This window comes from Annulohypoxylon truncatum, assembly GCF_022578515.1.
Source record: "Annulohypoxylon truncatum strain CBS 140777 unplaced genomic scaffold F4807scaffold_24, whole genome shotgun sequence".
Classification (NCBI taxonomy): Eukaryota; Fungi; Ascomycota; class Sordariomycetes; order Xylariales; family Hypoxylaceae; genus Annulohypoxylon; species Annulohypoxylon truncatum.
This window is the reverse complement of record NW_025953810.1, coordinates 285,960-310,616: the sequence shown is the minus strand read 5'-3', so window position 1 is coordinate 310,616 and position 24,657 is coordinate 285,960. Positions and strand designations below refer to the sequence as shown.

The following is a 24,657-nucleotide window of genomic DNA, read 5'->3' as shown; positions in this document are numbered from 1 at the left end:
AGAGAAAGTCGGAGTATCCAAGAAAGCGGAGATTGCTCGAATATTTTTTCCCTTACCTACTGCTCGGGGTTAAGCTTTGATTATACCACATTTGCAAGCTTCTCGGATCTAGCTTCATCTAAATTCTACGGCCGATGCTATCCAACGCTCCACTATCGTAAGTGTTGCCAACTGATGTAAGGGACGCACCGCTAATACGATACTAATCACAAGTCTCAATAGTGTGAGAGGAGTAAGATATCATTAATACGTAAGTCCATTTCAGAATCGGGCCGCGAAATACTTTATAGGCGGTATGGTAACTTGAACCTCGCATATCCCATTAACCAGTTCGGCATCCCCATGGAGAAGGAAGTAATTTCTATTCACATCACCACCTTCTAGCACGTAAGAATGAGGCTTCCGAACTTAGACACCAGATGTCACTTCAATAATTGATGTCAATTAAGTGACGTTACATGTTTGTCTACATGTTGAAGTCCTCACCAGGATTCGCTCCGTTTATGTGGTTAGGATTCGTCTCATTATACCAATAGTAATAGGCATCGCTTTGATGTCGTTCCTTCACCGTCGGATGTAAGGACTTCTTCATTCTCTGGACGTACTTGTCCAGGTCGAGCCCGTTTTCTCTGCGGAATTTTGTGAGTTTCTCAAAATTGATACATTGCCGGTTGATCGACCTGCATCCGAGATGTTTGTTAGATTCTTAAGTCGGGTACGTCAAGCCGCAATTACGTATTTGTATGCTTACATATCAGGTTGAGGGTATTCCTGCCCCGCAACCCAGTGGTACGTCATGAAATTGACGTTGCCACTGCACTGCAGCGCTTGTAAGAGGATGTCAACGCAGTGGTTGATATGTATCTCGTGTAGGCCCATGACGGAATGGTTGAGCATCTTCAGATGATAGTAGCCACTATATGCAGTACGGCGCAAAGCATTCAGGCAATGGATCTGGTGGTACACGTCAAACGCGCCGACATAAGCGTCGTCGCCTAGTCCCCACTCGGAATTCTCTAACTTCGGAACGGTGGATGGATCCTTACCCATCCGGATGATGTCGTCTTGTGTCAAGGGATAAAAGCGACTCAGTTCCCATTCGTCCCATAGCTCGTCAGCGGCTGGGTTAGGCAGCTCTCGCGCGATCGAGGCTCCTTGCTTAGCCGGAAATAGCGTGCCTTGGACGATCTTAGGTTTCATCTCCAGGTCTACCCTCTCGAAGACCGGGCCTATGCTTGCGCTTTAGCGACTGCATTCATTGCAGCGACGGCTGACTCTTACTGTGAGTAGATGCTTGCCGTAGCTCGGCATTGAGCCGATTTCTCTGACCTCGCGCCGCGGAGAAGAGCGCAAGGGATATCGAGAATAAGACAATGTTTATGATTGTTAATAGTATGGCGACGCTTATCCGTAAACGGCACCGATTCGGCCCTTTCCGGAGCTCTGGCTTCTCGCGTAATAACCTCTCAGCCTCCTCGTCTTGTTCTTCCATGGTGAAGGAAGAGGAAGGCGATAAGGCGAATTCGATCGATTTGTCTGGCTTTAGAGGGAGTTCGGGGGAATACGTGAGTTTTGAAGCCATACTCAATATACGTATCGACCCCGCCAGGAAGGTGTGATAAGTCCTACTCGTTTTACCAACATACGTGTTAGGACGACTTTGCATGACCTCCGACGGCCGAAACTATGTTGGAAACATTCGGAAGGGGCACAATCATAATCGGCGACCTTCTTGGATGTTGCAAGCGCGTAGAAAATATGGATTGATCTGGACGGTCTGTCCTAATAAATATCCCAGGTCGATCATACGGCGAAGACCCGATAAGGCCCCCTTTTACGAATACCCACTTTTCTAGGTGACATGGTGAGGATTGCCAGCGACGCACGTCTTTTTAAGCTATACAGGCTTCCAGGTTCTCCAGATACCCATCATTCAGGCTTGGGGCGTTTAGATCGACGAGTGGAATGGTGGGTTTTATCTAGATCTATGTCCAGTGTCATAATCCCAAATGGGACATTCTCGGGTCTGTAAGTGCAAGGGTGATACCTGTTGGGCTGGGCTGGCTCGGGCCAACCGGTCTATCATATTGTGTATTGGATCTCCAAAGGAAACGAACTGTTTGTTGGTAGCGGGGTTGTGTATCAGGCCGACCCGTTGGTGAGTGTAGTCCGGGCCCGAATTATCATGCGAAACAACCCGGGTGATCGGCTTACCTCCCCAAAGGTATCGACCGATAATTGGCCAGGTTATGCGAAATTCCCGCCGCAAGTAAAGATGATTTGAGATTGAGGTTACTTCGTCAGACGTATTAGGTATACTCGAAGCAACGTTCCCAGGGCGCAGGCAACGCAAACAAGGGATAAGTTGACGGCTCACGCCCACGTGAGCGAGCTAACACTGCATGTATCGTTCGCTTTAACATGTCTACATAGTATTTCCCTGGAGATTGATCTCCGTTACTCTTACGGGAAGGTGCGCGAATAGAACGCTAGATCACGTCGTCAACCATTGACTAAAACCCCTTGTCTAGACACGGAAGCAGAAGGGATCGACGTTGGTTAGTTCTGTCAAGGGGAACATAGCCGTGCTGCCGGGTGCGCCGGTTACATTGCCAATTCCATGGCACCGACAGTAAGGCTTAACGATGTTGGGTCCATCGGACTGTACATATGTCGATAGTATGCTTCGATTATAAGCTTGGGCGGCCCGCACATTATCTCAACTCTCAACTCACAATATTAACCCAGAATTCTGTCACGGCATAAATATTCTACATTAGGTCATTCATTACTTTTCAACCATCACCGTCCCATCTGTCTAGTCGCTCAATTCTTTCAACAAGCTCTATCAAAAATGCGTGTATCAGCAATCTTCTTCGCCGGCCTCGCCACCATTACATTGGCGGCCCCTGTTGAGGTAAGCCCAATAAAGCATGCATTGCTTGAAGTTTGAATATCAATCTGACTCTTGATATCTAGGTTATGTCTGAGTTAGCTGAGCGCCAATACAGACCTACATACAAGGTCCATGCAGCACTTGAAGGGAAGGAGAGCGAGGTAGAGAAGCGCCAATATGAACCTATCGAGAAAGAGATCAAGGAGATCGCCGTGTAGGAGTGCCCACATCGGCCCTTCCATACGGTCTGCAAATCGCCCGATGGCCAGGACATCAAGCAAATGAGAAGAGAAAGAGGTTGATATGAGATTTATTATAGCTCAATATGACAAGCAAGGTGCGGAGGAGCACAACTTTTGAGATATCAGTATGATATATGTTAACTCATACATGCTTTGTTACTTTAATGCGAAGGTCTAGTTCAAAAGTTTCGCACATCCATGGATCTTCTCATGGGCCGAAACCGTATAAATTGGAACATGATCGCACCGTGTCGCGCCTGTCTTTAGTGACTGAGCTCCCTGAGCTATAGTGGCTCTCCACTGAAAGCTAGCGGACAAATCGTCATTAGGTTTGAATCTTAGCTCAAGGCTGACACAGTATTTGATGATTGATTACTCAGTCGCGCACTGGGCAAGGGACGTGGCTGACCTGCGACTCTCTTGACCTCACTCTCGATTTAAACCTTCATAGTGGCCTTGATAAATCGGACCACCATATGCCAATGTCGGGTAGGACCTCGCTGCCACTAAGTTAGGATCGTGAATTGGATAAGATCCATCATCAAACGGGATGGCGTTAAGCTCTTGATCTTCGGCGAACCATTCCTGTGGCGGCAGGTGTTTTCGCATGCACCACGTGAATCGCCGTCGAGCTTCTTTCGGCGCGAACGCGCCTTACCCGCAGAAGAAAAGAAGCCCGTCTATTGTCTTAGTATTATCGCAACTAGGAAATTCATCTGTAGTATATTTTTTTAATACGCCATCCTCTACGTCTACTCCTCTTTTTCACATTTCGTGCAGGTCCAGCATTCATAGGTATCGTAGTCGCACAGCTTATGGAGGAACTTCCCGCGTAGCTTCTCCTCGAGTCTGACGTTCGCAGAGACACATCACAGCCCCCCACTAACAGGGGCAGCGATTTGGTAATCTATGTGGCGGGTTTACGCGCAGGCACACCTTGCACTCCTCGCAGACGTTGATGCCGCATCTGAGGCAGGGAAGAGCGCCGGCTGCGTCGCATTTGACGGCCAAGGGTGTCACCTCGACTTCCTGATCGCTGAAGCCCCCTTTCCCCCACCGTTGAAAAAGAGAGGCATCCAGCCGACGCTGTAGCTCGCGCCCGTCGCAGAGGCAGCTGCGCCGGAGGGCTTCGAAGACGTTGGTCGAAGATAAGATGTACGCGTGGTAGTCGCGACACGTCAAGCCCAGGGAGAATAGGTCTAGGGTGGAGAGATAGTTCGCCGGGGACTCTAGGACCGGATACTGTTCAACAAGGTCTAACAGCACAGGATCTCAAGACGGGTAGGAATGTCAAAGTCTTTAAATGAAGAGTCCAAGATAGATTTTTAAGCGCGGGATGATAACTTCAAGCTTACATAAGAACTGGAAGTGGTGGTTTTTGATTAGGTAAGCAATGATCCCGTCTCATTACCTCCATGTCGATTTGATCGTAATGCCATGTGCCTACTACATGTTAATTACTACCTAGCAGAACTACTTGATATTCAAAATATCAGCTTTTAATTTCCAGTATGATCTATTAGATTTTTGCCCCCAATTATGAAACAGATTATAATCTAGAAGTTGTTGTTGGGGTAAGGGTTAAGGGTAGGATTGGAAATGAGGTCAGGGTTAGGGTTAGAGTTAACTTGCAAGACATCCGTCCATCTATATCCACACCTACGAGTTGCTTCCTTAGGCCATATTAAAGCGCCCTAGAATCCGACGAAAAGATTGGTTTGTCCACAACCGGCACATTATAGGCAAATTTTGAAAATCAGCATGGGAACAAGAGAACACTGCTCCAAACCATCTCCAAAATATAAGGACCGCCTCATAAGCAAGAGCTCTAAAATCCATCTTGGGTATTCAATCAATACGTAAAAGGCAGGAGCCTTGATAATGTCATACGAGCGAAGAACCATTACACCGGGTATGTCTCGGTTGAATCATCGTGGTTCGTGAGCTCTTATTGATTCTGGATTTTTTTCAGCTGTTCCTACATAAATATTGTCCGTGCAACAAGACCTAGGCAGGTAGAAACTGTCAACGGTTCATAGAAAGACCGACCTATATTTGCCGAGACAAGCATAAAGTTACCTACCTAGCTACATATCGATGAACCCGTGGGCCGGGTGCAGTCTCGGCTCGTGGTATCTATAGGTAAGGGGGCGTTGTAGGTCACGTTCAAAACGTCGAAATTCCATCCCAATGACTAAAAGCTGATTAATAAATCGTTATCCTCACACAGCCAATTACCTCTCGCATCACATCAAGAAAGCCGACATCCTTGAGAAGTTAATTTTTGTTGTTTGCTAATAAGACAGAATAGTACTCAAGTAATATCACTAGTTGTCGTGGGACTGAAGTACCGACAAAACAATATTTAGTTTATAACAAGAAGAATATTTCCGTAGTCGATGGGTTCTATTGAAATATAATTAGGTAATCCAAGTAGTACCTAAGATTAGGGGTGGTGCTTATGTAATACACATGCTCGAATTTTATATCTCAACTGGGACGGTAGTCGCCCGGAACTTTAGGTATTGACTGAATACTAGGTAGTTCCGATTCTCATTACGTAAGTCCTGGGGTTAATCGCATTCCGGATAATGAAGTACATTGGATGTGATATGTTTGCTAACTTTCGACTTAGGCAATTCGCTAACCCCCCTGAGCGTTGACTCCTCATTCAGGTTACCAGCGCACTGGGTCGATCACAGTGTATTCGGTCAGTATGAAATCATTTGATATGGCGTTCCGGAGTTACTGACTGCTTATGAGACAGCCGGGGCGGCTAGCAAGCGAGTTGCCGAACCGGAGTCCCGAACAGACGAGTCGACCTGAAACCCGGTTGCCAGACCCAGCACTGCTTTTCCAAAGCAGAAGCTTACCAGGAAAGCCTTCATCCGAAATTTTGCATTTAATTTTGCAACCTAATGCTACTTATTGATCGGATTTCCGAAACTACGATATGTACACTAATTACTGCGAACGCCATCAACCTTAAGGCTTCTCTTGTGCTTCGAATTAATACTTCTAATAGCACTTAGGACCCTCGTAGGGCTTGCACGGCTCTGGAATATTATGTCGGCGTTGACTCTCACTGAAACCGATCGGAATATCAAAATACACACCGATATCATATTATTTACTAAGTGAGCAAACATCCGCGTAATCATTGTTACACCTGGGATACTCCTCTATGATGACAGGAAGACGGGGTCCGAAGGATTTTAGGTATGGAGTGATCATCTGAACAGCATCTAAGTTCAATAAGCTGATTGGAAACTTGTGGGAGGTTGACGAAACCAGTGACTTCATATAATCAAGGACCATTTGTTTGGCGGCATTACCGACAAGAAATTATCTTCTAGCAACAGTGTACGAGTTTCGGAGGAAGATTCAGTTACGGGGAAACCTTTTAAGACATAGAATCCAGCTGTCAAGCTATGGGAAGATGCATAGTCATATGATTAGATTGATGATTCATGAGACGAAGATATTCCAGCCTTATAGTGCTAAAAAGGTAAGAGTTAGACGTTGTACTTTATATGCAATGCACGGGCACGGCATCACGGAGAATTAGGTAGTTAAAAGTCGATGAGGGCTAATTAAGTAGGTAGGTGTGTTTCACCGCAGAGTGCATACATAACAGATCACTGGCAAGTCCCGAATTTGGTGTTGCCTTCCCGATTTGGTAAATCCCAATCGCCATGATCGTGTTGATGCGACTCGAGTCCCACTCGAACGGAAAGGATTTAGAACCATGGCTGGGAAAAGGGCTTTGCATATTATAGCGTACCTATTTGCGATCGGTTGTAAGGAACGCCTGATATCATGAATAAACGGTTTCCCTGCCGCCTCCACACTTCTTCGGTACCGAATCTGAGTAAGCACCGTATGCCTTTTTCTTTCCAAATCGCTCGAGAAAAACCCCTTCTTAATCTTTTTATCCCTCAAGAAGTCGGATAAATTGTGAGCGATGCTTCCACGCTCGCTCAAATGAGAAAAGATTCAGTAGTGACTTAAGTTTGAAGTCACACTATCACTCTACCACTCTGCCCCCTCCGGTCTGCAGTGTCCCATTCCAGGAATGAGGATCTCCAAATGTTTTAGATCCCGCAGCTATCCCTGTACGCCAGCAGGCTCTAGCCTACCGAGATTTCGGACTACTAATTTTCTGATTGGCTATTACGGATATGATCGACCTATCTGCAATGCTGTTCTAGGACAAGACACACTAAACTGTTCTCCCTGCGTCGTCTTACACCCATAACGCTGTCATCGCATGCCAATGTAACTAATTGCTAGCGAAGCTGTCATTGTAACCATAGCAGCCACACTTATTAAAGGGCTAGAAATGTAGCGTGTACTTAAGCATACGTGCGGCGTTAGATATTAACATGATTGCCCATTCGACGGAGAGGATCGAAATCCCCCAACATCCGGAAATAGAATACTTACTCGGCCGTTCGAAGTAGCGAGAATGTCCCGGTGAGCATGGCCTCTCCGCGTCATGCGATATTCAGAGCGAGTGAACTAACAACCCGTCAGGGATCCGTAGATCAATACGGCCGGTGCATCGATGTCTACCGCTGGGTCTTTAGGGTCGTTTTATTCAAATATCAGCGCCACCTTCCATGTGTGTCTTCCACAAATCTAGATCAATCTTTGCGTATCACAACTCCGTTTCCTCGGCAAATTCTACCCAACTAGAATCCAGATAACATCATGGTGGTAACCGACACAGACGTCTTAATCGTAGGTGGAGGGCCAACAGGGGTGACATTGGCTTTGGAGCTGGCCGCCCAAGGAACGCCATTCCGTCTCATCGATAGGGATTTGCAGAGATCAGATAAGTCTAGGGCTTTGGGTATCCAGCCTCGGACTCTAGAGCTTCTGAATCGACATGGAAATGTCCGAGATTTCATCTCTCGGGGCAATCTGAGCCGCGGCACTACGTTCTACATCAACGGCAAGAAGGCAGCTGATATCGATATCTCTGGTCTTGCGGATGACACAGCATTCCCCCTTATCCTCATCATATCCCAGGTAGAAACCGAGATATACCTAGATGAGTGCCTTGCGAAATACGGCTTCTCGGTCGAGCGTGGGCTCGAAGCAAAATCGATCGTCCAGGACTCCGAAGGCGTAACTGTCACGTTAAGCAAGCCGGATGGCGCCCAAGAAACTGTACGCGCAAAGTACGTCGTTGGTGCCGACGGAGCGCATAGCACCGTGCGACACGCAGCGACGGGTCTTACTTTTCAGGGAGAGGCCTACCCCCAAGACTTCATCCTCTGCGATGCCTCTATCAGGAACACGAAGATAGTCTGGGATCGATTTTCCCTCTGCATGGGCAGGGGTTCGCTCGCCGTCTTCCCGCTGAAGGACGGCACGTGCCGAGTTGTGATGTCACGTATGGACGCCGATCAGGATGCCGAGGTGAAATTGGAGGACTTTCAGACCATGTTGGACAATCTTCATGCCGATGCGGGCCAGTTGTACAACCCTACCTGGATCACAAGGTTCCACCTACACCACAGAGGCGTGAACAACTACCGTGATGGTCGCCTCTTTGTCGCAGGCGACGCAGCACATATCCACTCGCCAGCCGGAGCTCAAGGTATGAACACGGGAATACAAGATGCCATCAACCTAGGTTGGAAACTAGCAAAGGTGGTCCGTGGCGAGCGTCCAGACTCTTTCCTAGACAGCTATGACATCGAGCGTCGACCAATTGGGCAACATCTGCTCGAGAGCTCTGATAAGATGTTTACCTGGGGATGCTCTTCCAACCCTTTCTTCGTCACCTTCCGCAACGTGTTGTTCAACTGGATCCTCCCCTGGTACGTTAATAGCAAGAGCCGTCGCGCCAGCATTTTTAGATTTATATCCGAGTTCGGCATCAGCTACAAGGACGGCTCGTTCGTGGGCACTGCGCCAGGCCACGTCGGGCCCATAGTAGGAGGCGACCGAGTTCCTGACAGGAAGATTGAAAGCTCGGGGGGTGAGAAGTACTTCTACGAGCTTCTTACTCCCGACACGCATCATTTAGTGTTGTTCTCGGGGGTTGGTCAAGCAGCTGCCACTAAAGAAGCTATGCTGGAGGCGAGGTCCCAGTTCGAGAAAAAGAACCTGGATAAAGCTAAAGTGCATATAATCTTCAACGCAAAGGCCGGTTCTGATAATACACCTGGATATACCGATATTGGAAATCGCTTGCATGAAGACTTTGGCTGCTCTAAACCTACTTACGTCTACATTCGACCCGACACATACATAGAACATATCGGTTTGCTTTCCGAGCTGAATGGGCTTTCAGCATGGTTACAATAATGTGGTTTAGCGTTCTGGAGTGGAAGTTGTCGATTTGTATTAGCTATGTCCAACACACACCGGTATCTTCTTTCGACGTTCAATGGCGCATGGAGTTCTAATGCTGCGGTTCTCGAGCATGCGTTTCTGTGTTCTTCACATGAAGCGAGGTGTTATGGTACACACAAGGATCTATAGAAAGGTCTAGGGCCATCAAATTGTCAAAATCAATACGCAGAAAATTTAGCTAGTCCCATGCATTCACCCCATGCGCAGCGTGATTGTATGGAAATCATCCTCTGCTTTTCGACATTCCATTCTATTTCATACTATGTTAGCACGGCAGCATTTGAGATTAATTACTACCCTGAAACTTGAAAATGTTATATCGTTAGTTATATACTCCATTGAATGAGATGAGACTTGATTTCAGATATAAAATGAGGATTTAAAAGTTGCTGTCATGCTGAGAGTTGAGTTTGAAGAGGATTTATTGTATGTAGGTGGGGCTAGTTATCCAGGTACCTAAATTTGACGGTGAAGGTTTGGTTAGCAAATACCTTGGTAGGGATTGAGACTCCTATATGCCTGTATAGTAATCGTGAGGACTCTTTCATGTTAGTGGCGTTGGGATGCATTGAAGCGTACGTACCTGGCCAAAAGGGGAAAATGAGTCATGTGTAACGCTGATGTGTTTTCAGGTCAAACGGAAGTTGCAAACGGGCATAATATATTCTTTCCGTCGGCAAGCTTTAGCTTTGAATTGAGTTTGCACTTAGCCCTATAATTCAAAGTTCATAACGTGCCTTCCTTTAATCTAACCTAGGCAGGTCAAACAGAGGTTACCTGCCTCTAATATCCACGCGAAGTGACTAACATGGGAAGTTGCAGGAAAGGGCAAGAGAGGCCGGAATAAATCATATCCAAGGCGTCTGATATTTAGAACCACCTTGGATCTATCTGATTCTAAACTTCCTCCTCCACTTTTGATATCTTGCCACGGAATCCCAATCTTCAAATTTCACTATTTCAACCCCCAAGAGTTGAATGCCACTATCTAAACATTACCAACGCGAAAAAGGCGAAATTCTTGTTCTAACGATCAAGAATTCTAAAATCTTCATCGATAACGATGTCTGGTTCCCTGGACCTGTGTGCTGTGTGTTGGAAGGCTGGCGTTACTCTGCAGTAAATGCCAGAATTGCGGCTACTGCTCCAAAGAATGCCAACGGGAGGACTGGAAGTCTCACAAGAAAGTGTGCAAGGTCGCCGCCGATGCTAAGGCTGGGGCACAACGTCCTTCTCCCAACCACATAAGTGCAATCTATTGCCCGGAGAACAAAGACACTTATGAGTTCGTCTGGGTTAAGTGCATTCCTAATCTTAGTCACCCGGATGGCCCACGCTTCATTCCTACTAATGAATCAATCCGAGCCATCTTTGGCAGAGAACAGAGTGGCATCAAAATCACCGGTCACTTTTGGGGGCCTGGTCTACCTGGTGTGATCTATCCGCATCAGACGGCAACTTTCTATCCCACAGATATGAAGCCAGGTAACGACCGCCCGCTACTTATCGTCGGCTGCGTGAACGAATTTGGATTGCTTGGAGCCTTACCTCGCTTCGTTGATGCAACTCTGGCGGATTTTCGTGTAGTCCACCGTAGAGTTTCGCCACTTACATTTGCGTTGCGCTGGCCAGAATGCCCTGCGGGCTTAGGAGGCATTTAGAGAATCTGTCTACGCAGTTCAAGGCTCCGCTGTCTTGCGACCGTAGGTACTTTCCGCAACTGTCAAGGTACAGTAATCTATTCCTATATATGGTAACGAATATATAATTGAAGATTAACATAAGTTCAGACTTTTACCTCCATTTTTTATTTTGCAGGCTGCGCCTCAATCTCTACGACAGGGTTCCTAAGCGAGCGCAGATGCTCAAGCGATGGTGGGTTTTGAACTCTCGAGTTCTATGGACAACAGTTAGACTCAACAGCTACTAAACTCATAAGCCATATTTTCGACAGATATTTTCTATCTCTTACGGTCAATGTGGTGGAGGTGACGTTGCAGCTATGAGGAACATGCAATGACTCTGCTCATTCTATCTAGAAGGAAAAATACTGGAGATAGGGGGGGAATCGATCTCAGGAGCAGATAAAGATTCCACAATAGGTCGAGAGACATAATTGCTTATCTACCTAAGTAGTTGCGGTAAATTACTTTACTTATAACGCAATTGTTTTCTCTAGGAAAGAAAGTCTTGAGTGAGCTCATCGCAGAGCAAAAGTGATCTTGAAAATCCAAGATCTTCATACGTAAAAGCTAAGCCCCTTTTACCCCTGTTCGATAATCCGTCTGCCGACGGCCCCCATCGACCCACCCCCGCAATACCCGAATGCAACCATGGCACTGGAATAGGTTTTGTTTGCTAATTCGTTGATACAGGTATGAAATCTTCTCATCTCACCAACCTATCATCGTCCTAAAAATGCCTCCCAAATCCGTTCTCATCACAGGCTGCAGCGAGGGCGGGATCGGCGCGGCCCTAGCCGCAGAGTTCCAAGCTCAGGGATGCCAGGTCTTCGCGACGGCCCGCGACGCAAGCAAAATGCACTCGCTTTCCAAGCTCGGCATCCAGACCCTGGAGCTCGACGTCACCTCGGACGCGTCGATCGCCGCGGCCGTCGCCGCCGTGCGGAAAGCTACGGACGGGTCCCTCGACTTCCTCGTCAATAACGCCGGCGTCCATCACGTGATGCCGTTCACGGACTCGAGGGTCGAGGACCTCAGGCGCGTTATCGATACCAACGTCGTTGCTGTCTTAGCTGTGACGCACGCTTTCTTGCCTTTGCTCATAGAGGCGCAAGGCACGGTGGCGTCGATGGGCAGTATTAACGAGGTCTTCAACCCCCCCTTCCAGGTCGCGTACAACGCGTCCAAAGCCGCCGTCCACGCTATCGCGCGTACACTGCGCGTGGAACTCGCGCCGCTCGGCGTCAGGTTCGTTACGCTTGTTACGGGCGGCGTGAATTCGAAGTTGTTTGATAACGCGCCGACGCGGTTGCCTGACGATAGCGTGTACGCCCCCGTCAGGCAGGTGATCGAGGGCCGCGAGTTCCTCCGCGACGCGACGTTCGTCGAGGCCGAGGTTTACGCGCGGCAGGTCGTCGCGGACTTGCTGAGGCCGAGCGTGAGGTTGAATGTTTGGCGCGGGGGCATGGTTATGTTTGGGTGGATCTTGTCGTGGTTTGGGTGGGAGGGTATGTTGGTAAGTTATTATGGCGTGACTCTAGAGATGGGGTGTGAGAGGTGTGGCAGTGGTGCTGATTTGTGTTGTAGGATTCGAGTATGATTAAGGGGTTTGGACTCGATAAGGTACATCGGTGAGGACGATGTTATGCGCCTTGCGACGGCAGGAAGAGCGTACATGAGGCTCTTCGTCGGTAAGTTTTTATTGATTATCAGTGGCTAGGTTAAACTGTTGACATGAACCTCGAACAGGTAATCCAAGATGATCAGCAAGGTGTCTCCCCTGTATTGCAGTGGGAAACCGCGAAGCTAGTCTGGATCGTTGTACAGAGAGGTGGATGTGAACACGAAGTGGGAGAGGCTCGCGATGACATTTATTTGTAATGAATTATGTTACACTTGATATGGATCATGCGGAACCCTGACAGCTTTCCCGCCTTCCACTGTGTAACGAAATGTTACGGTATCCGGTATCTCATCGTTTTCAACCTCGTTAAGCCACGAGTACATGTCTATGTAAGGTGTCCTATTGCGTGGATTTTGGCCAGCATGTCCCGCATTATGCGCTATAAGGTCTGTGTCTTGATATCTGTGGCTCACAAGACGCGGCTCCCCATCGTCCACTATTACAGGATCCAACTCGCTGTCCTCCTCTTCTGATACTCCCCCATAACGATTTTGATTCGCCCCGTCGGTGTATTGTCTCGGAGTATACCGGGTTTTTATCGAAGGTAGATCGATATGGCCGGTAATGGATGTATATTTCTTAACTAATCGCGGGTGGAGACTACCCGAACTATATATCTCTTCTCCTTCTCCTGGAAATGGTTCCATATATGGTTCCTGGGGTTTCCGGGAAACATATCGCGAGCTTGTATCAAGTTCGGGTTGGGATTTCTTCCTTGTGGGGCGAATGCGCGGACTGGGTTGTCGAGACGTGGGAAATTTGGGCGGCTCCGGGTAAGCCTGGTGTCTTCCTGTACCGTGTGGTCCGTATTCGTTTGGCTGCTTGAAGAAGACAAGACCAGTAATAGCCTGAATATCCGCTATAATCCTAGAGTCCCTGAGCACCCCCTTCTCGTACAGAGATATAATGAAATCGTCGAGATATCGTATTCTCTTATATTTTCGGGTACGTCTAGCAGACCATAGGCGGTTGATTCTGGGGTCGACTAGAATCCTGTTGAACGACTTCAGATTGATATCCATTTCGCAGCATCGCAGTTCATAATCTCGCGATATGAGCACCAATATAAACCGTTCTATGAGACAGTAGTGACATATCCAGTGTCCGCATTGAACCAGTCGAATCCCACCGTGGAAGATGTGGCACTGGAGTCCGCAATAGGCGCATGGCATGAATTCAGTTCCCTTTCTGGCATTTAGTTAGCAGCGTAATATTAATGATAGGAAGAAAACAACCTACAAATAAAGCAAGCCTTTTCGATAAGCTTCAGGATCAACTTCATTGGGTAGGTCCTTGTTGGTCTTTGCTCTGCTGGAAAACGCTCGGTTGTGGAGCACCAGGGCCTGGCGATTGGTATCGCACTCGTCACCATTCTCTTCCTTATCCATACCGACTGATGTCTCACTAACTCCATGTTTATCTGTAGTTGGAGAGTGTTTGGAGTTTTGGTTAATACTATCTCTCGCAAAACCCTCAACTTCAACTGCGGTTGTTGATTGGGGTGCGTCTCCAGCACTGCTACTCCTGCAATGCTGGGAATTTGGCTTGAGATCATCTACATGACCGTATTGGAGCCTGTTCTCGTTCTCCGTCGTGCTTTTTGAACGGCCATGGTTTAAGACATGGGAAATATCCATTTTCTCTCCCACCTGAACGAAATATGGGGACCTTGGGCGCGAAATCAAATTCGGTGTTAACAAATCTTCTGGGACGCCAAGTGATAAGTTGGGTAACTTCTTGAGGGGCATAGTTGGAGGCCCGTCGTTTGGTTCTGGAGACGGGGTTAGAGATATATGAGATGGTAAGCCTCCAGACATGGTTGGCGAATGAACATCTGCATCATCTAACACGTATGGGGAATCAGTAGGCAACAGCCCTCCACTGGTTTCTTCAAATTCGTCGTTACAGTTGTCAATATATGGTTGGCGATAAAAGGGAGAAAGAGAGGTCCTTCTGGGATCTTCTGGACGCAGCACCGTCTTGTCTTTTGCGGGTTCCTCGATTTGCTTCTCTGAGTCTGCTTCGACTGCCTTCTCAGTTGGTTCCCCAGCTTGTTCGGCGGTGGAGCTCCAGGCAGCAGAAGCGGCTGATAACATGGTATCCCTAGTTCTCTCATTAGATGGTGTATTCAGGTATCAATTCGAGGTAACACAATATCTCTTACCCGGGTTTGATATCCCCTAGATGAGCGGGCAGGTCTGTCGTCATCCATGGATGCGTCTCTGCATTTTCAGAGGAAGGACGAGCTTTGGGATCAGGAGACATCAGGGTAATGATGAATTGTTGGCCTTGGTCGGTGATGGACTGTGACTGAAGGTTCCGAGTTGGGAAGCTAAGCATTCCATTGACGTATTGGAACAGTTCGGCGATGCTCGAGAATGGGAGGTCATTCATGAGCATGATGTACACACATGCGCCGAGTGACCAGAGATCCACGGCGGCCGTATAGGATCTCGATTCACTACCCAGCCTCAATCCCATCGTCTCAGGCGCGGCAAAACCCAAGGTACCCATCTGTAAAGTGTGCAGGCTCGTGACATCTTGTTGCCTTCTCTTACTGATTCCAAAGTCTGCGATTTTTACAAACCAGTCTGGGCCTGTGGTAACGACCATGATGTTCTAATATCAAGACTAGTCAACGAGTAAATCATCGGTAAGGTAACAGAGTACTACTCACTCCAGGCTTGAGATCTCGATGTACAAACCCATTTTCATGCATGAATTTCAACCCTTCTAAAACTTGGGAGGTGATGGCTCTAGTTTCCGATTCTGGTAAAGGTCTAGTCAAATATTTGTGTAAATCGCCTTTCTCGAGGTATTCCATGGTGATAAACACCGATTCGCTGTTCTCGAACCAGCCATGGGAGCGAACAAAACAATGCGAATACTGAAGTACGGTTCAGCACGGAATAAATATAATAGGGTCGTTTCTACCATTGTCTTACGTACCCGGTTGTGTGAGAACTTAGAGATGGCTTCGAGCTCTCTCATGTACTCTAACTCTTTCCCCGCAACGTTGTATTTTTTGATCTGTTTTACAGCCCTCAATTTCGCGGTACCATCCCGCTGTTCGCATCGTTCCAAATGCACTGTCCCGTAGGCTCCTTGGCCGAGGAAACGATCGCGCACCCATCGTTCTTCTTTTGGCACATGTCGTTCGCGAGCGGAGTAACCGGATACGTAAACGGTATGTTGTGTGTAAGCGCTGAAGATTTCCGTCTCCAGCCTCGAGTCGCGCACGATATCGGATAACGACTGAATTAGTTGCCGTGCCGACATCCTCGTAGGGTGTTGATTTCGCACATCGGTCGACAACGCATTATATGATCAATATGCGATCACCTTCGATAGGTGCGCTCAACTCTGTGTTCGGTGAATGACGATGTTCGTGGAAGTGCGATTGAACGAAGGAGCGCCGAGACAAGGGGTGGGTGGTGGGGGCTGAGCCGCCACGCGCATATGTTCGTCGAATAAGCCCAGCAATGCGCCTTACAAAGCCTGCAGCTTTCATGTCACCATCTTTATTTATTGGCTGAAGATCACCACTTCCATTCCCATCTTATAAAGCAAAGCTCATATTGTATAGATATTTCCTAAATTGTGCGCTATTTTGTTAGAAACACGCATACACCAGGAGATAGAGGAGTGTTCAATGTCAGCTGAATTGATCCTAGCCGCAGTCGGAGCTGCTGACTTATGCCTCAAGTTGGTTCCCTCGCGCAGCAGCATTCAAGGTTACATTGACGTCTCTAGCATCGAGCTAACATACCTAACACAGGTATGGAGAACATCTCCTAAAGGTCTATAAGGCCTTCAAGCAAGCAGATGAAGATGTCCGGGCTAAGACTCTCCTCATTGAATCAACATGGAGTCAAATGGCCATACAAGTAGAATTCGTTCGACGAATTGCCCATACCATGAGTCCAGACCACTGCCGTATTCACTTCGAAGTACTGGAGATGTTACAGGCCAAGTTACAAGTCGCCATCAGGAAGATTGAACCATTATCGAAGAAAGACAACGCAGGAAAGGCACATGGGAGTAGAATCAAGAGATGGAAATATGTTCTCGTTCGAGAGTCACTCGATAAAACGATTTCGGATTTACAACAATGGCAGCGCATTTTCGATCCGACGTGGTATCTGATCATCTTGATCAAGGACAACAGAATTGACTCGGAACTGTTAGAGAAATCCAGAATACCTAGAGACAACTCTCATGATGCGGAGCAAGGAAGAGCAAGCCCATCGTCTAAGTCTACCTTAGTTACGATACAAAGCTTGCGCAACACTCTCAAAAACGAGGTGACGCCCGGGACCCATGTTTCACTTCCGGCAGAAGGGCTAGACTGGGAAAGGGCGCAGAAAATCCCATACTCGACGACACAACTCATTCCCCGTACAGGGTCCAACAAATTATTTCTCGTGGACTCGATGCTCTGCGATTCAAGCCTTGATATTCCTCGAGCAAGGGCTGACGCGGAAGCTCTAGCTAGGAAACTCAAGCAGGTCGAAACTAACAACTTCGGACTTCTCTTATGCCAAGGGCTTGTCAAACGCAGAACACAACCAGCGGGAACCCTATCATCCATTGACCTAGTCTTCCGGCTCCCAATCGGGAAGAAAACACCCGTCAGCCTACGATCGGAACTCTTGAAACGCCCCATAGTTAGTTTGAGTACCGTGATAGATATCGCGAGGCAGTTGGCAATGGCGGTTAGCTTCGTCCACACCTGCGATTTCGTACATAAGAATATTCGACCCGAGACAGTCTTACTTCTGACAAATTCCGATCCCGAGCTAGCTGAGAGTAAAATGGGTCTTGGATCCGTCCATCTTTTAGGCTTCGACCGATTCCGCAGCGTCAATTTCTCTACCATGCGCCGTGGCGATACGGCTTGGGAGCGGAACCTTTATCGCCACCCGCTACGGCAAGGGCCACGTGCGCAGGAGGACTATGTGATGCAACACGATGTGTATAGCCTCGGGGTCTGCCTACTCGAACTCGGACTGTGGAAATCCTTTGTAATGAATAGGGAAGACGAAGAGCCCTGCGCCGAGGATGAAGATTCGGGAAAGACCCCATCGTCGACTCTAGGGTTAACATTGGATGAATTTAATCTAGATGTAGGGTCGCTAGCGGAACCACCTAGAAAGATAAAAGACCGCCTCGTCCAACTCGCTAGATCCCAACTGCCGCAACGTGTGGGCGATAAGTATACCGCTGTTGTGATTACATGCCTCACCTGCTTGGACGAGGGGAACGAGGACTTCGGTGATCAAGCCGACATGCACGATGAAGACGGAGTTTTGATCGGTGTGAGGTTTATTGAAAAGATATTATTTAAGCTAAGCGAAATATCATTATGAATCAATCTGGATAATGGATTGCAATTGCATCATTTGTAACTAAAAACTTATCAGCTTAATTTGGTGTTACATGATCCCCTAGTGGGGTTACTTATGTAGGTACTTACGGTGGGTACTGGGATAGGTAACCTTGGTTCAATCCTTCCTCTTCTGCGCCTTTAACTGCGTGATCTGCGCCCGGATTTCAGGGACTAATAATACCAAGCATTCGAATTCTTTCTCGTTGAGGGAGATACCGTCCTTAGCTGGTTGTAGTTCGCCGTAGTTAGAGAACCATCTCCGAATGTCTACCCGGATTCCCGCTTTGTACCACTGGACGCTCACGTGTCGCTGTCTCATCTCGCCTTTTTTCCAGTTGGGCCCAATCAGTTCTTTACGCCAATCATCCATATCTGTCGTACTGCTAGTCGGCGCGAATTCCTCTGATTTGAATTGCATGACAGTGTTGTTCGGGATATGTGACATTGTATTCTGTTTTGTACTGGTTCGTTCGCTGCTTGGGGTAGGTAATCGTGGGAAGACGAGGCTCACCCGGAAGGATACCTGAACCCCTATTTATATTCTACGCAGGCCACGTTTGCGATAACTCAAAGTTTTCCGTCTTTAAGCTTGAGCATCTTATATCTTACTAAGTATTCTGAAGATTGCTCATGGTGAAGACATGTCGTATGCGACATATCATCTACAAACCTGTCGTTAGTGATCAAACGCGGCTCAGTTGCAGACCCTACGCTTGATAGAGCGAGAGGTGCATGGGAAGGTTTTAGTGACAGAGTGATCAATTCTTCAGCTAACGAAGACCCTGTTTGTAGCCTGGTAATGAGCGGGGTTACAGGGGTAACTATCAGATCTGGGGTTCCACACCCATCGATCTAGACACCCCGCAACCAACAGAGGGACACCCTGTCTTTGTCTTTCTTTGTTTCTTTTCTCGCACTCTTCATTTAGTAGGTATTATTATTTCACAAATGACTAGTCGAAACATCTCCACGTTCCCAAACCATTCTCCGTACTCCGGATTTAACCTTTTGAGCAATGTCCCGAGCATAACCAACCCTCCGAAATTCCAACTCCCGGCCTATGGGCTCAAGCACTAATCCGTGCCAACTATGTCGTTATGTCGATCTACGTATCACTTCCAGACAGTACAAAGGTCCGCTAGATTCATACGCTTTATCACAGATCGCGTTACCAATAGCTTTGCAAGATGATATAAATTTAAAATACCGGATAAGTTATTAATCATACGCGCATCCATATAAGGTAAAGGTGAGGGCCTTTTGGGGTTGCACGTGACCGGAAAGGTTATTGCCCCTGAATAAAAGGGGCTTCTGGCAACGATGCTCTTTGATATCAAAGCAACAAGGCCCTTGTCAATTGATTGCATCTTAATTCATGGTTTGAATTAGAATATTACATCTTTTCATAGTGATAACAAAGAGGACTAGCTACCTAGGTACTTAAAAAACAATATAAGCATACGTACTTCACCTCATTTTGATTGTTTACCTGCCCAGCATTCGTTGATTACATGGTTTTTGGATTCACTACGATAAGCATATAAAATAATCGCGGGTTATTTATCTATTTGAAGCAGCCGCCATGAGTCGTAAGATTAATTGCGGTAAGTCACACGGGCATTTTGGCCAATATGGGGCTGCCGGATTGCTCATCCATCGGTATCGCGACACGGGCGAGGTAGAGATCCTACTCTGCAGGCGGGCGCGACATACCGATGATGAGGGGTTATGGGGTACGATAGGAGGTGCGATAATACCGGGAGAAACGGTGCATGAGTGCGCATTGCGGGAAGTTGAGGAAGAAATTGGGATCAAAGCCGGCGATATTTGCATACCCACAGCTCAGACGACTGATGACCACGGTACGTGGAAATATACTACCATCTTTGCTACGCCGGCGGAGGGCTTGCAGATTCCTGATCTAACTCTCAACCGTGCCGAGTTGTCTGAGGTGTCTTGGATCTCGCGTCAGGAATTACAGAATTACATTCTCCACCCGGCGTTTGAAAATTGGATTTATGATTTATTAGATATCTTGCTACCACCGGATATAGACCCTCAGACTAGGAGCATAGTTAGGCCATCAAAGCTAAAGAAGAGATAAGGAGAGATGAGGTACCACCTACGGGTTAGGGGTACCTATTCAAATGTTGGTCGATTACGTAACCACCATACCCCTGAAAATTAAAGGGGTTGATAGTATTATGGAAGTATACAGAAACATTTCCATCTTTCTTTTTTTATAAACATCCGCCTAGTCGTTTTCGTAGGTCCCATGTGAATTTATATGTATTTAGCATTAGTAAACCATAATCCACCCTCTGAGTCACACTGCTAACAACGTCGTGACCTGTAGGGCTAATATACTCTGCTCAAGCGACGAACTCGTCGATTATGAGTTGGAATGATAGTGAAATTAGATCCGCACCCAGCATTCACACACGATGAAAGGGTATGGATGTATCTTATCTTCCCTTCTTCAACCCTGAACGCGTGACTGTCGGGCATCGCCTGCTCGACGACCGTCCGATCGAGCCCCGGGAATCCCAGGTAGATATCTACCACTCCCATCTCCTCATCAACGACGTACCGGCGGTTGCTAACCGTGAGATTCGAGGGTAGGCCGAGGTTGCAAGTATTTCCCCCGGCGCCGCTACTATCTGTGTACGCCCCGCCCTCGAGACGGGCGCATGGCGAGCCGAACGGGACGCTGACGTTGGGGCTTTGGAATCGGTTGAAGTATGCGTCCCCCGCGGCTTGTATGACCTCTCGACTATCGCGCTTGTCCTCAGGGATCGGATCCCAGTTCTCGAGCGAGGTCCAGTGCAAGTACCCCGTCGCGTTGAACAGCCAGTCTCCGTCGTCGGTGACAATCGACTCAATCGTGGTGATCTTGTCGTCGGTAAGGAGCATCCTCGTGCCTATGACGTACGGGTGTTCCGCGCTAGCGGCGATTAGTTGAGTGAATGTGGCGCAGAGCGTAGTGTCGTGGATGCTGAGGTTCTGGTCGAGCTTTATGGGCTGTGACAGCACTCCGGTCTTGATATCTAAGGGTTGCTCGTTCTCTGTGTACGTCAAGTTACTCGCTAATGCAGTGAAGATGTCGATTTGGCCACTGCTCTGTGCTGACACATATTGCTCGGTCGCGTCCTTGAGGAGTGCGCGACTGCATTCTGCTGATATGCCGGCCGCAAGCCATAGGCACGTTAAGGAGATCAGTTGAAACATCTTGGACTCCAGTAGTCGTAAATCAACTGAGCTTAGGATGTGCCCAAGCTGGTCATGCCCTTTAATTATAGGTAAGGGGGTTAAAGTGAGCTTTTCAATACTGAGGGGACTACCAGTCTCAATTACTATTGTCGTTTTAAGGAGGTGATTCTATGTACCCCGATTTAGAATATCAATACATCTCGCATCAATCTGCATCATTTATCCTGTTCATAATGCCTGGGCTAAACACATTTAGCCCATTCGTATATTAATGTTGATGTCGGTTCAATCCTACCCCACATTACTACATGTCAATTTACCTGATCCAGACTGCTTTCACCGGACCTTCACCATGCCTACCGACGTATCCTCTTGCCGAATTTCCAGCAACATAACCGTGCATCCAGCACTCATCATATAACCATGACGCCCTAATTACCCAGGTAGATGCCGAATGCTCTGTTTGGCACTCATAGATTCGTATGCCGAGTCATTATGTCGTGTTGCTCCTTTTTCATGGGATTCTTCTATCGTAAATTCACAGGGATCATATGAGTTCATGTCTGTTAATTCCAAAAAATCCGAGTCTTTGAATAGTACGTCGTTATCGGTAGCCATTGAAGAGCTGGAAAAGGCGAGCTGCGTGTTTGGGTGCTGTTGAACCACATCACCCAAAAATTGCGGTGTTGGAAGGTCTGTCGTAACCATTGTAGGAGAGCTAGGATTGGTAAATGTGCTTGGTAGTGAAGATCCCGACTGAGAGATGTCTTGGTAGGATTGTATGAGTTCGAGGTGAGTACTCAAATACCATTCGAGTGCCTTCTGCTTGGAACTATTATCAACAATGTTGAAAAGAGTTTCAAAATCATGTTCCAGTCTATCTCGAAGACGACCAAGTATTTCCCGTTGAACAAACTCCTTATAGTCGTTTATGCTATTAGGGAGACATCCCGTATACTCATAGACTGTAGGTGTTAGTATTATAACATGGCGTGCCGGCGCTTTTCAAGATTACTCACATGGAGAAGGGATTTCGGCATCGGGCACAAGTGGAAATAGAATCTTATAAGTTTGTCTCCACTTATCAGACTCAGATAATTTTATTGGTGGCTTTGGCTTTTTTCTGGATCTGAGCTTGGCTTCCTGTTTTGAGTCGAATCCATCAAGCGGCTTCAGGTCTTGAAGTATGCAAACTTCAGCCTCTCTCATGTGATTGTCCAGATAACTCTCCCTCTTGAAATTTTCTCCACATCTTTTACATCTAAACTTTGGTTGACGGTGATGCTTGTACAAATGTTCTCTAGAAGCATGTTAGACTTCATATGAAAGATGTCTAGGTAGGTAGTCACATAACTCACTTCATCCGATGAACAGAATCCCAACCAGGTCCACAGCAGCTTCTCCACTCTCTACCGACGTACTTCCTTGGGTCGTGCTTGAAATAGGGGCATGCTAGGAAAGGTGTATCTGTAGCTTTGCCCTTACCACTACTTGGTCTTGGTCGTCGAGGATCTTCATCATCGCTATCGTCATCGCTATCGTCTCCTGGATCGTTTCCGGAGTTTCCTCCTCCCGTTTTCCTTTTTCTACTCCCAGAATATCGATTCCCCCGAGTCTGAGACAATCCGAGTAAATTCTGACTTGGTTGGGAGGAGGTCGTACTAGTTTCCGCAGGACTTCCACTTTGGCATTGAGCTGCGTGGTGTCTAATCACTTGTAGTCCTCCTCGACAAGGCAATTGATGCTCCTGTTTCACCTTGTCATCTTGTTCAATTGGATTACTTGACGCATCGGCCTCCTCTTGAATCTTATTCAAGATAGACACACCTGAAGTCTTGCTGAATAGATGGCTTGGTATGGCCTCCAAGAAGCTTGAGGCAGAGTTGAACCGCCAGTTTAGCTCAACGCCGTCAGTTGAGCAAATATTCTTTTTCGACTCGAGTTGTCGATTTGATAAGTCGATAATTTGGGGAAACGCGACTGGTCTTGGTTGCCTGTCAAACCATTCCTTGGTTCTCCTTTTACTCTCTGTTCGGGTAGACATCGACATATTTTCGAGATGCCCAGTGCTTTTTTGGACACATTTAAGCACGACATCCTTGTCAGATGACGAGCCCAGGTCATTGCCTTTAATTGCTTGGGGATTCGTAGCAGCAAGCAACTATAGCATTGTTAATATTATGTAGTTGGGGTTTCAATTGTCGTCATGGGCATAGAACTTACGTTTACACTTGTATGAGAACGTGGAATATGGGATGGACTGTGTGGGTAGACTCCTATATATGAGTTTGAGTCTCGACCTCTATTGTGCTCTTTCGGTCTCCCCTGGGAACTGCTGTGGCTGGGTAGAGTTGTTCCCTAATGGTAGTTAGAACTCTAGAGTAGAGCCTCACGGTAGACGTTAGAGTTATGATGCTTACTTGTTGAGATTCACTGTTGTTGAATACAACTATTCCCTGGCGACTTGATTGCTTCAATCTTCCTGACCTAAAGCTTACTTTTTTCGAAGTATTGTGGTTCTTTGTGATGACTAAGCCGTCATTGTTGTCTTCTGGCTGGCTTGCAAGGTGTCGTATCCTATCGGAAGTATGACGAGATTTCTCCACTTCTGTGTTTAAGGAGCGGATGGAATATCTTTCCAAATCACTGCACAATTCCTCTTTCTTATCTTTTGGGATCAAAATGCTATTGGACGATTCGATGGATGTTGCGCTTGTGGAATAGGACGATGTGTCGAGACGTGTAGACGTGGAGCGGCTAGAACATGATTCAAAAGTTCTATGTTGATGAATAAGGGGGGTTTGTGTATTTTTGCTTCGACCTCCTGACTCCATCTTCTCATGGTCTTTAGGATTCATCGCGACTGATGGGACGGGGTTCTGGCACTATGACGCTGCAATAGTCCATGGTTCGTATGCATCAAGGACGTATAGTGAGAATGCGTACATCCCTCAACCAGGAACGTAGGTGGACGCTGTGAAGCTCCCGAGGATGGGAGGCTTCAACAAGCTTCAAGCGTCCCAGAACACCGTCAACAGGTCAATGCCCGGTAATGCTGTTGTGATAATGTATTGAATAATCAGACTCGACTTGGGATGTAGTCAATAGATGCCCCACTTCTGTATGTAATGCTCCACTGTCGCTCCCCGTATTCATGATTGGATCGATTTGTATCCAATCATAGA

General features: G+C 47.3%; 10 protein-coding genes across 10 annotated transcripts; 5 read left to right on the top strand and 5 right to left on the bottom strand.

Moving 5' to 3' along the window:
* Nucleotides 1–466: 466 nt before the first annotated feature.
* F4807DRAFT_462113 (uncharacterized protein) lies at nucleotides 467–1,582 on the bottom strand (the record flags this gene model as incomplete). The annotated part of the gene is made up of 3 exons (XM_048001778.1): nucleotides 467–680; nucleotides 752–1,229; nucleotides 1,282–1,582. The coding sequence occupies 3 exons, from the start codon at nucleotides 1,580–1,582 to the stop codon at nucleotides 467–469; spliced, it is 993 nt and encodes a 330-aa protein (XP_047852542.1).
* Nucleotides 1,583–2,405: 823 nt separating this feature from the next.
* Nucleotides 2,406–3,458, top strand: F4807DRAFT_162246 (uncharacterized protein). Its single transcript, XM_047993351.1, has 2 exons — nucleotides 2,406–2,917; nucleotides 2,980–3,458. Exons 1-2 carry the CDS (start codon nucleotides 2,855–2,857, stop codon nucleotides 3,112–3,114), a joined length of 198 nt encoding a protein of 65 aa, XP_047852541.1. The 5' UTR covers nucleotides 2,406–2,854; the 3' UTR covers nucleotides 3,115–3,458.
* Nucleotides 3,459–7,659: 4,201 nt separating this feature from the next.
* F4807DRAFT_432843 (uncharacterized protein) lies at nucleotides 7,660–9,897 on the top strand. The gene has a single exon (XM_047998631.1). It carries the CDS (start codon nucleotides 7,852–7,854, stop codon nucleotides 9,457–9,459), a length of 1,608 nt encoding a protein of 535 aa, XP_047852540.1. The 5' UTR covers nucleotides 7,660–7,851; the 3' UTR covers nucleotides 9,460–9,897.
* A 1,362-nt stretch (nucleotides 9,898–11,259) lies between these two features.
* Nucleotides 11,260–12,981, top strand: F4807DRAFT_162150 (putative short-chain dehydrogenase/reductase). Its single transcript, XM_047993349.1, has 3 exons — nucleotides 11,260–12,705; nucleotides 12,777–12,880; nucleotides 12,939–12,981. Exons 1-2 carry the CDS (start codon nucleotides 11,926–11,928, stop codon nucleotides 12,822–12,824), a joined length of 828 nt encoding a protein of 275 aa, XP_047852539.1. The 5' UTR covers nucleotides 11,260–11,925; the 3' UTR covers nucleotides 12,825–12,880; nucleotides 12,939–12,981.
* Nucleotides 12,935–16,450, bottom strand: F4807DRAFT_162160 (uncharacterized protein). Its single transcript, XM_047993350.1, has 5 exons — nucleotides 15,823–16,450; nucleotides 15,551–15,760; nucleotides 15,038–15,492; nucleotides 14,113–14,976; nucleotides 12,935–14,061 (listed from the first exon to the last, which is right to left on the bottom strand). The coding sequence occupies exons 1-5, from the start codon at nucleotides 16,150–16,152 to the stop codon at nucleotides 13,080–13,082; spliced, it is 2,841 nt and encodes a 946-aa protein (XP_047852538.1). The 5' UTR covers nucleotides 16,153–16,450; the 3' UTR covers nucleotides 12,935–13,079.
* Nucleotides 16,451–16,525: 75 nt separating this feature from the next.
* On the top strand, nucleotides 16,526–18,242 carry F4807DRAFT_462108 (uncharacterized protein; the record flags this gene model as incomplete). The annotated part of the gene is made up of 2 exons (XM_048001777.1): nucleotides 16,526–16,578; nucleotides 16,652–18,242. The coding sequence occupies 2 exons, from the start codon at nucleotides 16,526–16,528 to the stop codon at nucleotides 18,240–18,242; spliced, it is 1,644 nt and encodes a 547-aa protein (XP_047852537.1).
* Nucleotides 18,145–19,003, bottom strand: F4807DRAFT_162135 (uncharacterized protein). Its single transcript, XM_047993348.1, has 2 exons — nucleotides 18,350–19,003; nucleotides 18,145–18,281 (listed from the first exon to the last, which is right to left on the bottom strand). The coding sequence occupies exon 1, from the start codon at nucleotides 18,705–18,707 to the stop codon at nucleotides 18,378–18,380; it is 330 nt and encodes a 109-aa protein (XP_047852536.1). The 5' UTR covers nucleotides 18,708–19,003; the 3' UTR covers nucleotides 18,145–18,281; nucleotides 18,350–18,377.
* An 807-nt stretch (nucleotides 19,004–19,810) lies between these two features.
* F4807DRAFT_468902 (uncharacterized protein) lies at nucleotides 19,811–20,522 on the top strand. Its single transcript, XM_048002652.1, has one exon. The coding sequence runs from the start codon at nucleotides 19,845–19,847 to the stop codon at nucleotides 20,364–20,366; it is 522 nt and encodes a 173-aa protein (XP_047852535.1). The 5' UTR covers nucleotides 19,811–19,844; the 3' UTR covers nucleotides 20,367–20,522.
* On the bottom strand, nucleotides 20,263–21,589 carry F4807DRAFT_432830 (uncharacterized protein). The gene has a single exon (XM_047998630.1). It carries the CDS (start codon nucleotides 21,488–21,490, stop codon nucleotides 20,621–20,623), a length of 870 nt encoding a protein of 289 aa, XP_047852534.1. The 5' UTR covers nucleotides 21,491–21,589; the 3' UTR covers nucleotides 20,263–20,620.
* F4807DRAFT_432828 (uncharacterized protein) lies at nucleotides 21,590–23,914 on the bottom strand. Its single transcript, XM_047998629.1, has 4 exons — nucleotides 23,696–23,914; nucleotides 22,831–23,633; nucleotides 22,492–22,772; nucleotides 21,590–22,437 (listed from the first exon to the last, which is right to left on the bottom strand). The coding sequence occupies exons 2-4, from the start codon at nucleotides 23,520–23,522 to the stop codon at nucleotides 21,908–21,910; spliced, it is 1,503 nt and encodes a 500-aa protein (XP_047852533.1). The 5' UTR covers nucleotides 23,523–23,633; nucleotides 23,696–23,914; the 3' UTR covers nucleotides 21,590–21,907.
* Between the last annotated feature and the right edge of the window lie 743 nt (nucleotides 23,915–24,657).